At 39.7% G+C, this 13,081-nt stretch overlaps 1 protein-coding gene across 1 annotated transcript; it reads left to right on the top strand.

Annotated features, from left to right (window-relative positions):
* The first annotated feature begins 1,801 nt into the window (after positions 1–1,801).
* Positions 1,802–8,274, top strand: CdGAPr (GTPase-activating protein CdGAPr). The gene is made up of 7 exons (XM_018546165.1): positions 1,802–1,873; positions 2,738–2,875; positions 2,938–3,342; positions 3,438–3,768; positions 3,865–4,198; positions 4,280–5,195; positions 5,778–8,274. Exons 1-7 carry the CDS (start codon positions 1,802–1,804, stop codon positions 8,217–8,219), a joined length of 4,638 nt encoding a protein of 1,545 aa, XP_018401667.1. The 3' UTR covers positions 8,220–8,274.
* The last annotated feature ends 4,807 nt before the right edge of the window (positions 8,275–13,081 follow it).

The raw sequence follows: 13,081 nt of genomic DNA, 5'->3' as shown, positions 1-13,081 counted from the left end.
CCCCCCCCCCCCTCCCTCCCTCCCTCGCCCGGCCGTTCACGTCGCGGTACGTTCGCGATGTAAATATACACGTTACACTCCCCCGCTTCCGCCCTCCCCCGCCCCCCTCCCGCCCCTCACTCGAGTCGCGTGCGTGAGTGCCGTGAATCCGCTACTTTGTTGCTTCGCGGTTACACATATTGAGCACATTGAACTACAAGAATCACAGCGCACGCGAATTTGCGATCATTTTACGACTCCTCTCCCGCGCCGCGTCGCCTCGCGTCGTCGGGAAGTTTATGCCTGACGCGAAATTTTTAATTTTGCGATTACGCCCCGTTAAGTTTTTTGAGTCTCGAGAGTCCTCCTGTTTTTCTTAGACCTGGATTATTGGACAGTTTGACGGATTGTATTTATCCGCGGCTTTCTCAAACCGAGTTGACCGAAGTATAATTCCGAATGGACTTACTGACTCTGAAGTCCTCTCCTAAAAAGCCCATTGATTAGCGTGATTACCGAACCACACCGTTTGGCGGCTGAAAGCCGAAGAAGATTAGAAGAAGTTCGAAACAGAGACAACGGAGTTGTCGACGTGCGCCTTCGGGTTATTGGCACTTCCGCGCGCGCCTTAGATAATAGACTCGCCTTGTTAAGCGCGCCGACAGCCCCCGCTCGCTCGTTACAACCTTGCTCGATCACGCACTACGGACGGACGCAGGAACCGATCGAATCAAAACGCCCCGAACTGCGTTTGACACGATTTACTCGACGACAGGGGAAACGATGCCGCGCCGTGCCCGAGACCGACGTCCCGACGACGTGAAATCGTCCAGAATAACGGAGAATTGAGTAAATATCGAAATTCATGACATCCTGGGAAAGTTGACTCACGTAATACATCTTATCATAAATATATTAAAGTGTACAGGAAGAGAAGAAAATAATATTATGTTGTGTGAAATCAGCTAATAATGTAATGATATTCTAAGAATATTTTGAGGATATTCTGAAAATGCCACAATTAAGATATACTCAGGGATAATTTCTCTAACGAGGGTAAATATCTTCAAAATATCTTCAGAATATAATGTATTCTCAATTATCTGAGAATCATTAAAAATTTTAAGGGAAATAATATTAATAATAGTTACTAAGTGAAAAATGGATGATATGATTTATCGTAAATAGGTGATAATGAAATTTATTTTATTATCTATTTATAGATACGTTTACGATACGTTTCAAAATGGAATGGTGTAGTTGAGATTTTTTGTTTTCTTTTATCTACTGCGGCTTTACTTTTCGTCCGCGTTGATCGTTGGATAACACACGATACACAGCGCATATGGTGAGCTGTTGAGGGAAAAAAAGTGTCGCAGGCGGATCTCGTCTCCAAAAGCAGATGCTTTCTTCGCGAACGATCGTATATAGACACGCCGAAGACGTATCTCGTACGTGAGAGGAAAACGTCGGTCGATAATCGTGCTACATCTCGTGATAATACTGAATTTTTATCGATTTTGACATATGAGATATTTTTAGCGAAGGAATTTATTAAATCCTAAACGAACGGCTCTGAAATAGCAAAAAGTGATTGTTCCCTGAAAGATGCGAATGAGGCATCCTTACGAAGACTCTGTGTGGGGTGTCTTGGAAAATCTTGGTCAGATTTTACATTTCGTCTGTGCAGAGAAACTGCGAGAAGGAAATGATGGCTCGATCGAGAGGAACGTGAAAATCGGCCGTCATCCTGGCACGTGGCAAATCGGGTCAAAGGCCTGGATCCTCGTCCTCGTCCTCGTCCACGGAGAGGATGCAAAAGATGCCCGGGCCGTCGACGACGCAGGAGAGACCTCGTGCTCACCGGCTCACTGACATCGAGTCTCAGACGAAGGTTAAACTAGAAATTGGGATCTAATCTAATAGATTCGTATATGTGACATACATCACTCATTCAAGTGCTACAATGTGCTCTTTGTTTCCTATTTCTTGCTCTTCGCCTCTTGTTTTCTTCTTTCTTTGTGATTGTTTTATTGACAATTATATTTCTCGTATATTTCTTGTTTCTTCCCAAGTGCGTTTTCTTTTATCTCGAGCGATAGAAAACGAAAAAAAGAGAGACAGAAAGACAACGTGTAAAAAATAGCAAAAAGCAAGAAACATGAAACAAAATGCACATTGCGGAACAGGCTTTAAGTTCTAATCTACAGTAGATGTAGTAAGCCTGTAGCTTTTTACTCTAAACTTTCACAGTTGTAACGTCTTTTTCTGGCGAAGTATTTCTGATGCTGATGTCTTAAGCCATAATTCCTAAACTCTAAGCAAACTAGCTGGATCTCAACTATAAAGTTTGAAACTTATAAAGCAAACGTCACAGTTCAGAACTTAGAGCAAAGAACTAAGTTTGTTACATCTATAATATCATATAGTGAATTCGATGGACTCGGTGCACACTGGTGCATGTTAAAGCTATTGTACATAAATTGACATAAAGATATGTTTATTATAAACATAAAAACTGATTAAATCATAAAATATTCGATATGTATTATTATACTGTTAGGTAAAATGTATTGTATAATACAAAATACTAATGTCACAATTCAGCTTATGGCAAAAGATTAAAGATTTATCGTATGTATTGTAGACCTGGTCTGAAAGTTAAGGCAAAAATGTTGAATTTATTACATAAGTTAAGTATTAACTTGCAGATTGTGAATTCTCAATGTTTATTTTTTTTTTTTTAATGATATTACAGAGCTTGGGTGGTAATCGGACGGATGATTTTGGCACGCCTATTAGTTCTGGCAGCAACATGAGTAATATCGCACGTTTTCCGAAACTCGACGAATGTGCCCATTTTCACTACGAGCATGTCGAGCTTGGTACTCTGGAGGTACGATAGACGCGCGAAACACATGCGAAAAATCCAGTTAAGAAACACAGCTCGACTTTCAGGTATCCGTCAACGAAGATTCCAACGACTCGGAGAGTTACGCCGTTCGAATAACATCCGGAGACGCGTGTTGGACGCTACAGAGATCTTACGACAACTTCGTCATGTTTGACAAGCAGCTACATCGGTGCATATTCGACAGAAAGTTTTCCTCTTTAACGAAGCTTCCAGATGTTCGGCCAAAAAATGCCTGTGATATACTAAAGGATTACTTGAGCCGGTTCTCGCAGCTGAATCACGACGGCCTAAACTGCGGCCCAGTATTAAATTGGTTACAACTCGATAACAGGGGAAGAAGAATTCTGGTACCGGAATCAGATTCCTGTCCTATTAATACTCCAGCCGTCGCTGCGGCATACGCCGTGAGACCTTACACCGCTCAAGCACAAGATGAGATCTCTTTCCAGGTAACTCACTAAAATGCTTTTGTTTAAAGAGTACAGTTGGCTAAATTGTAAATATTTGTGTCATGACTGATTAAAATGTTTTATGTGACAAACAGGTAGGCGATATGATATCCGTTATAGACATGCCCCCTCCGGGGGAAAGCACTTGGTGGCGTGGAAAGCATGGATTCGCGGTTGGATTTTTCCCAGCCGAATGCGTCGCCGTAATTGGGGACAAAGTGCCGCGTCACTTGACTGTTTCAACAACGGTCAGGTCAAGGTTACCAGTAAAGCCCGTGCTTCGGAAACATGGCAAATTAATCGCCTTTTTTAGATCCTTCATACTAAATCGACCTTCTAGGCGGAGATTAAAGCAATCGGGTATATTGCGAGAGCGCGTGTTTGGTTGCGACTTGGGAGAACATCTATTAAACTCTGGTCAAGACGGTAAATTTTATTCTATAGTATGCTTTTGATAACTTATATATGTTGAGTATAAACTGTACAAAGACAAGGAAAACGAAAGAGACATTCGTTTTGTAGTGCCTACCGTTTTGACGTGTTGTGCGGAATTCATAGAGAAACATGGTCTAGTCGACGGTATATACCGTCTTAGTGGCGTAACGTCCAATATTCAAAAACTGCGGAACGCCTTTGACGAAGATAGGGTACCAGCGTTGCATTCCGATGAGAGTATTCTGCAAGATATTCACTCCGTAGCGTCGTTATTGAAGATGTATTTTAGAGAGCTGCCAAATCCATTGTGCACATACCAACTTTACTCCACTTTTGTCAATGCGGTTCAAGCTGGCAGCGATGCCGAGAGATTGAGACGTATGAGAGACGCAGTTAGAAAATTACCGCCACCGCATTACAGGTACTTTTGTCCTTTATTTTCACTTTGTTTTGCATTCTATCAATGAGTCGGCAGTTTAATTAACTTTCAAATCGTACTCAGGACACTGGAGTACCTGATGCGTCATTTGGTGAGGGTAGCTGCACGTGGTACGGAAACAGGTATGACTCCGCGCAACGTTGCCATCGTCTGGGCGCCAAATCTCTTGAGATGCAAGGAATTGGAAGTGGGTGGCGTGGCAGCACTTCAGGGCGTCGGGGTCCAGGCAGTCGTAACGGAATTTCTTGTTTGCTACGCGGAACTCATATTTGGGGACGGCCCAGTCGGCAGACCAAAATCTCTGGCGATCACTACGTCCGCGCGATTGCTCACTTTGGAGGAGGCGCGCAATAGAAGTTTCAGAGGCGAACCCGATTACATAGAAGTAGGAGCGGGTCCAACTGGCTTGCCTCTGCGCTATCATACTGTCATAGAATTACCGCGCAAACGAAATGGCTCGAAACGATCGCCTTCTCTTAATTGGAGGGCACTGTTTGGCAAGGGCGCTGTCGAAAAAACAAGACAAATTGGCACGCCATCTCAAGTGGAAACAGTGCCAAGTTCTTTGAACTCCTTGCGACGATTAAGACCCGTCAAAAGTGCCGATAGTCTAGACGGCGAGGATGGATTGGGTCCTCTCTTGGGAGGACCACCTCCTATCAGAACCTGCGGTCACAGTCGATCCGTTTCGCACGATTCGTACTTCGACCACTTGGCTGATGCGCCCAACGCATCCTCGCCGTTGGATCTCTCAGAAATACAACTCAATTTTGATCTCGAAGAGCGAGAGATGCGAATGCTTTCGGAAGAGGAAGGTGGCGGAGTGGCGTCGGTAGAGGCCTCGCCGCGTCGACAGAGAACCGAAGGGAATCAATGTGCCACTGCAACCGGTGGATCTAAGAGGAAACGATCTCGTTTAGAAGAAAGACTGCATTGCGACGTTGAGTTGCGTTTTATAGACAGCCAAAGTCCCGATCAGGTAATTGATGTAAATTAGTCTAATTGTAAGTCATTTTTCATAAGGTGTCTCAAATTTAAATGGCTAAACTTTGGAAGTAAAGAATCGATAAAGAGAAAGTCATTTAGAAATATGCTCATTTTTACTTTGTTTTGAAAAAAAAATTGTAAAAATGTAATTTTCATTGTTGCTATTTTACTTATTTATTAGTTATTTATTCACGTTGTCATTCGATGTAGATATTGTTTAAAATTGGCTTCTTGCAGCAATGTATGTATTGCATTTTGTACAAACTGCTCGTGTTGCAACCGAGCATTAATCCGATTAACATAATGATCCAATTTGTCGATCCAGTACTCTTCTGTTTGTAAATCGGCGTGCATACTCTCGCATTGTCTTTGAAGCATTATCATTAAAGCCGTACAAGAAAACAATAATATTTCGAAAATTACTATTTTTGCAAATAAAACGAAAACGAGCATATCTCTAAAAGATTATTTTTCTCAACTTATCGATTCCGGATTCTCTATACGCTCACAAAGTTCGTGTCATTTAAATTTGGAACACTGTATGCATCATATCTGATACATTAAAATGTTTCAGGTCATGGTGGCGACAAATGCGGATATTCACAGTGTCGATACACCGTCTCCATTACAAACACCAGGCTATCTACCGCTATTATCAGAAGCCTCTACGCCGTTAACCCCCGCCACATTGCAAGGCACGTCTCACTCTACATCGCCGGCACCAGCTAATAGCCCTAGAATAAGTTTTCGAAGTTTCACTTTGCCATTGGAGATTGGCGACGAACGCGATGGAAGCGATACAAATAAGTTGAAGGAAACCAGTGTGTCGTCTTCTGAAAAATCATCGGATCCTAGCCATAGATTATCTATAAATTTTAAAGATCGAGACAAAAGATTGGAGTCATGTGAGAGGATTATAACGTACGACGGAAGGGCGGAATTGCGCGATAGGGACGTAATTTCATCGCTTTCGCGCTCTGAAAATCGCATTGCAACTCAACCGACTGTGGTTGCCCCCGTTTTCAATGATACAGAGATGACATCGTGTAGCCAATTATCCTCTTCGTGCGAAAAAACAGCATCTAGTGGAATTGCAGTATCTCGCAAGGATGTGACAAGCGGACTGAGTTTGCATTCTGTGGAGATATCGTCTAAATCGTATGAGGAAAAAGAAAAGACTGCCAAAGGATACGACGAATCCGATCCGTCGGATAGTCTTATCGCTGATTTGCCAAGATTGTCATCTAATACGACCGATCTCGATTCTCCGATGTCGTACGAGCAAACTCTGCAAGAGCTACAGGAATCCGAATTCGTAATTTGCGATAACTCCGACAAAGTGTTCACCAATACGAAAAATCCGCGCGCGACGGGCAGCAGTGACTCCGGCGATTGGGTGATAAGAACAGTAGTTAATTCCTTTACAACGCCAATCAGCGAATCGACTAGTCCCAACGATTCCTTTGTGGAAAGCAACGCGAATCTAGCATCGGAGAATGTTCCCGGAACATTGTTGGAACTCACATTGTCTCCGACCGCGGACACGTTCCGCATGAGAGTCGACAATTCGACGGAAAGTCGTATATTGACGCGGGAAAGCGAGGAGATGATTCTTGATGTTACCGATACGAAGAAATACACGAGTCACGAACACGAACGAGAAGAGGCCGATTTACAGACGAGTTTGGGCCTCGTAAACGAGGATAATCTCGTGGACGACGCCCATTCTCGGTTATGCGACCGGGAGAATGGCAATCGATATTCTTGCACTACAGACGTAAATACGAGCCAGGAGTCTAACGCGAGAGATCAACAGCAACAGGTTCGCGCGTGTTACATCGAGGCGGACAACGCAAACGTATTTGGTACAAATCGAAATGAAGTACGCAACGATAAAGAATTGTTCGGAGAAACGGAAACCTTCGAAAACTATCGTCGTCTGTCGAGAGACATCAGCGCGCAGCAACGGGATTGCGCGACGCGAACCTTACACGTCACGAATCATCCGCGATTCTCGAATAAACCTGAGGAGACTCAGGAGACGAGCGTTATGCGAGACGATCGTGACAACGACCACTGTACGAACGGACTGTCAAAGAAGTGCCAAAGTTACGGATACAATAATTTGCAGAAGCAGCAGAGTAATACGCAACAGATACGCAAATGCGCTTCCAAACGTAGCGACGAAAGTCACAAGTGTCCCACCTTACAAGCCAGTCAAATACGAGGCAACATCGAAGTGAGAATTCCTTCGGAGAATGCGGCCGAGCCTTGCGAAGTAGCGCATGCCCCAGAAGGAGCATCTGAGCTGATGGAACGGACATTAGACACGTCGAACACATTCACGAACACCTCGTCTCCGACCGTCGATGACACGGTGGTTCTTCCACCACGGGATACCGCGACGATCTTGCAGGAGTTAGCTCTGCAGAGACTGTCTGGAGGGTCTGTGGGAGACATGTCCATGTCTATAAGAAGAAAATACGAGAACGAAACGATTAGAGAACGAAGAAGCTTCGATTCGGAAATCGGCAGGGAAATCGTCAGAGAGAGTAAGATGAGGCAGGAGTTGGACTGCGCGAGAAGCAAATTCGAAGAGCCGTCACAACATTTGCCACCCTGCTTGCGGGCGCGTCACGCGAGGGCAACTCGGGCAACACTGAGTCGCTCCTTGGACGAGGCCAAGTTTAATCAGATGACGGGAGATATCTCGCTGTCGATAAAACCAACGTCCGAGGATGTGCAGCATTGCTCGACGCCTAATGTCGGCAGCAGCTCCGGTATCTGCTCGAGCGCCTCCGAAAAAATCCAACTGAGGAATCTCGGCGGTCTAGATCTGGGAGACCCGCAGTGTAGAGAAAGAATCGAAAAGTACAAAGAGGAGAGAAGGACGTTTTTGAGAGACAAGTATCGGTCGGAGAGTTTTCGCGGAGTTTCGTCAAAAACAGAAGATGACAGTGAGCAGGCGTTATTAACCAGGTTGAAACAGAGAGCTTCGAGACCGTCTCTTCATTAATAAAAACCGGTCTTCGTAAGATCATGGGAAGAGAGAAAGAGCGAGAGTGAGAGCGAGCTCGTTCTCTTGTAGTAGTAAAAGTGAGTTTTTCAGTATAGTTAACGCGTAATGCGAGATCTACTATCTATCTGCATTTTAGAACATGCGCAAATTATGTAGAACGGCTGTCAAGTTAATCAACCGTACGACCAAATTCTATCAACCTTGTTCTTAACGCCATGTCTGCTTTTGTTTTTGAATATAAGGCAACTAATTAGAATGACGGGACTGATCGAGCAAATGTATATCTAAATGGTAATAATAGAGAATGCGTTTATCTTAAATTACATAACTTTACGGCTCGTATATATTTTTATTGAATTTATATTCAATATCCCAGGTATATATATGTACGCTAACTTGGGCTTATTTGTACTACACGAGCGAATGCTGTTGCATTCGATAACATATTGTTTATGTAATTTTGCCAAACGCTCTTTTACTAGATTCATTAAATCGCTTTCACTTGAATCTCATCGATCAGACCGCGATATATATCGCGGTTGATAATGAAGGTGAATTATAATGAGGATGAAACGAGTTGCGCGATCTATCTTCGTATCGTCGATCGCCATTGTTAGCTGAATTGTACGAACGCTTTTAAATTTCATTATTAATTTATTACGAATTTGAAGAAAGGTATTCATTTTTATTATTGTTAGAAGCTCTAATAACGATTCTCCTTGTAATTATTATTATCATTATTAATATTATTATTTGATTTTTATATTTACTTATATTCTTTGTACTGTTACGCTAGTGAAAAGAAAACGCGCGTGCGCATCTAATATCTCAGCTGCTTTGTATGTACCAGAGTCAATAATATCTCGTGTAGATTCTCACGATGTTACGCGAGACGTTGGACTCACCTGTTGCTTTTACATAGGTCATAGGTAAAAATCTCTTACAGAAAAAAAGAATCTTTTAAAATTTTTTAGAGATTTCCTCTACGAGTCACGTAAAACCTAGTGTCTCTTTATAGCGATAGCGAAATTATAATTCCGCCAAAATTTAGATGAGTTACATTTTTCTTCTCTCGGAGCAGTCGAAATTTCTGGTACATACAATATAAAGTTTAACTAAATTGCGCATTGCGAGTCTCGATAAACTTATTTACGACGTTAAACGGGCGTTTTATTCGCACGCTAATGTTATTCTCACATTATGGACTGGTCCATAATGGCGATATTCACAGATATATCTTTTGAAAACATGTTAATTCTTTCGGTTAATTAATATGTGTGTAACATATTAATTTCTATAACAATGCGCTTGTCGACGGAAGGCTTGCTTAAAATCAAGATTACTATCGGATCACAGGATTATTTCTCTTATCTTTAAATAAGCGCTTATCCTAATATCGCGTGCATTGGCCTCGCGTTTCATTACATTGTACCACTACACTGAAAAAAATTTTGGTCTAATGAATGATTATTAATCAATGTTCGACTTATTAATGTTATTTACATTAATTAATGTCCAATTTATTCATTGATACAATAACTGAATTTATATAATTATATATTCATTCTTGCAATAAATTCTAGTAATAGTTTTATAACCTAAGAGTTCATTGGACCAATTTTCATTAATTAAAGGAATATTTTATTGTATTTACGTACAGTTTTGGTTCAGTGTAAGCAGTTCTGCTTAGCTACCTCATCTCGCCTCATTTCACCCCTATTAAGAACGAAGTAATATGTCATGCGACATTGAGATTAGTTTACGTTTGTAATTTTTTTTTAATCTCATTTCAATATTTTTTTCTCAGCGATTTTAATCGGTCTCTTTTGTATAAGGGAGAATGATATTTATGCGCGCAAAATATTCATTTTTTTTTATCAATTTTTACAAAAGCGCCGGAATCTGGGCGTTTCTTTTTTTTTTAAATAACGGTTTTAAAACCGTTTAACAAGACTGGAACTAATTCTTGGATACGATTTCAGTTGTATTCGCGTCTCTCACGTGGACGCGTTGAACGAACAAACTACAATTTAATACTCCGAGAGCTGGAATATAGACTTTGTTTGCTTTAGCACTTATAGCGCTTATAAACATTTATCTTTGTTTAATATTTGATAAACAACAAGGATGAAGCGCTCTGAGCATAAAGCGAACGCAGCCATATTTGCTCTTTTGCAAATTTTTAAGGCATTTAATTAGGATTATTACTTGCACAATAATGTTTAAATTCTTGCATGCGTAGCGAAAACTCAAAATCGTGGTTTTCGTATCGAACAACGTTCCTTCATCTCGCTCGTCGACGTGACTGTTTTTTTTAACGTTAATTATACTATTTAATAAAAGATATACAAGAACGCGCGAAAACGGTTTTCCATTTAGGCTCTTGGCACTGAATACGATCCCGTTTATCAAATTGTTCTATTAAATGACAATTTTAAGAAATTAAAGAGTGCAAAAAAACTTATTTTAATATATTTCGACGTAACTATGATATATGACGTGTTGACAAAATTTTATTGCGAAATTAAGCATGTTAAAACTTTCATTCCTTAAGGTGTCCACGATGGTAGAAACCGCTTCAAAATCTCGGTCAAAGAAAGAATTGACTAATCGCATAGTCAATTGACTGAATTATTCAAATGTGATTTGTGTAAGGCTTCAAAAGCAATTTGTTATGTCGATTACGATTAAGAACATCTATATGATTAATAAAGTCTGTTATAATGTTAAAATTACAACTTTAACAAAAACAATTTTTTTTTAAATAAAATACACTTAACGTAATATAAATTAATGTAACAATTAATATACTTGATTTTGATTATAATAAAATTGTTTTAAAGCTCGATTTACATAAAACATAAATAAATAGAACGCTGGTCGCAGGTTGCAAGACTAGAAACTGACCTAACGTATTTTAATTATAACAAGTTGTAGAACGCAGGATGCAGAAAGTTGAGTGAACTTCAACTTTCGCATCCTGCATTCTACGTATTGCAGCCTGCGATCTATTATAATCTAAAATACGTTTCGTTTGCAACCTTGCAACGTGCGTTTTGTGTGCTATATAGATCGGACTTAACACATACATCATAATTATGACATACTAAAGTATATTAAAATTACTCTCTTTTGTTACTTCAACATTTGAACTGAACATTTCGACGTTGACCTCAATAAAAAAATTCAATGTATTGTTTTTTTCTCTTCATATAATGTATGTTGTTTTAACGTCTATATATATATATTTTTTTTTTTTATAAAATTCTCGCGCGGAATGCCAGAGATCCTGGTTTGACTCCCGACCGAGGAAACATTTTTCGTAGTGAAAAATTAATTATTTATAGTTTTTAACAGGTTATTCAACATTAGTAAGATCGATATAAGATGCGTAAACAGCATCAATAATCGTTAAGTTGTTAATCAATTTAACTCGTGATATTACTGCGGTAGTTTATTAGTGTTGTGTTGCAAGCCTGGAAAAATTTCGGCGCGCAATCAAAGAATTGCATACGTAGTATATAAATTCACACGCAATTATTTAGAAGCTGTTTAATAAAATTATTCTTGATATTGGATAAATAAAAAATCGCCATCCAGATATGAATGACATTATAATCAAAGTATTAAAATACATTCAAATTGTGATGTGATTAAACAATCTGGATACTAGATCGTATTTTGTGTTAAAAAGTCGAGAAAGTAATTTTTTTATTGAACTTGTAGGAAACGATTACGCTTGTTCTTGTGCTGGAGAAAAAATAACTTTTTATTGGACAGCGTTAAAATCGAAAAAATTGATATCGTCAACGATCGTTGTATTATTGTGCTCCTCCGCAATCTGCATGCCTCGTATCCCTTGTTCGATTATCTTAGTCATGTATCTCTGTCGCGAAAACCTATAAGCAGCATTTAGAAACGGATATAGGGCCACAGTTCACTTGATGCTACAAATGCTCTGAAGCATTTTTTGATTGGTCAATTAAAAAGTTTCAAAGCATTTGTATAACGCCAAATGGATCGCACCTATATAAACTGTACGTTTGCGATTATTGACTGTTAATGTCAACAAGTTTCCCTAGATACTTTTATCCAAAATGATAATGGCCTAAAAAGAGAGGAATATGTCTAGACAACGTCTCTGAAAACCCCCTTATGAAAAGGTACCTAATGACGAATGCTTGTGCACAATATAACGCGCAATAACAATACATCCACAAGCGATGTGTATTTTTAATAAGTTTGAGGTTCCCACAGTCTCGTATAAAATAGTTGTTAGAGATTCTTAATAAAGGCATGAGGAAGAAACGATATGAAACGATACTAAAAACTATTAGAAAGTAAAAAATAAAAAGTTTCCTATAAAATTATACACATATATATATATATACACACACAAAGATTAATTCTGTAATATTCAAAGGCTAATATATATATATATATATATATAAATAGATATATAGTAATCTTGTTTTTGAGTGTAAGAGGCTCACGCCTTATCCGGCTGGGCGCATCTTTGCCCCTTTTAGTTATAATCGCATTTAATGATAATTGTTTCCGTTATGAGAGACTACTGTTTGTCGATTATAATTATAATATATGCAAGTTGTACGTGAAATAAATATAAATATTGTAAACATCGAGAAAGCAGAGTGGTGTTTCTTGGCATTTCCATGTCCGTGACCGCGCATATCTACACGATGCATCGATAATAATCAATGCGACATTAAGAGACACTATAATGTTTCGGGTGTTAAATCAATTAGATTGATTTTTCTACGTCTGCGATTCCCTGTCTGGATGATGCGTCGATAATTAAGCCAGATCGTGTATCAGTATGTTTCTTTTTTTTTTTTTTT

Source organism: Cyphomyrmex costatus, unplaced genomic scaffold (genome assembly GCF_001594065.2).
Source record: "Cyphomyrmex costatus isolate MS0001 unplaced genomic scaffold, Ccosl1.0 scaffold120, whole genome shotgun sequence".
Classification (NCBI taxonomy): Eukaryota; Metazoa; Arthropoda; class Insecta; order Hymenoptera; family Formicidae; genus Cyphomyrmex; species Cyphomyrmex costatus.
The sequence above is the reverse complement of the archived record's forward strand: the minus strand, read 5'-3'. Positions and strand labels throughout refer to the sequence as shown.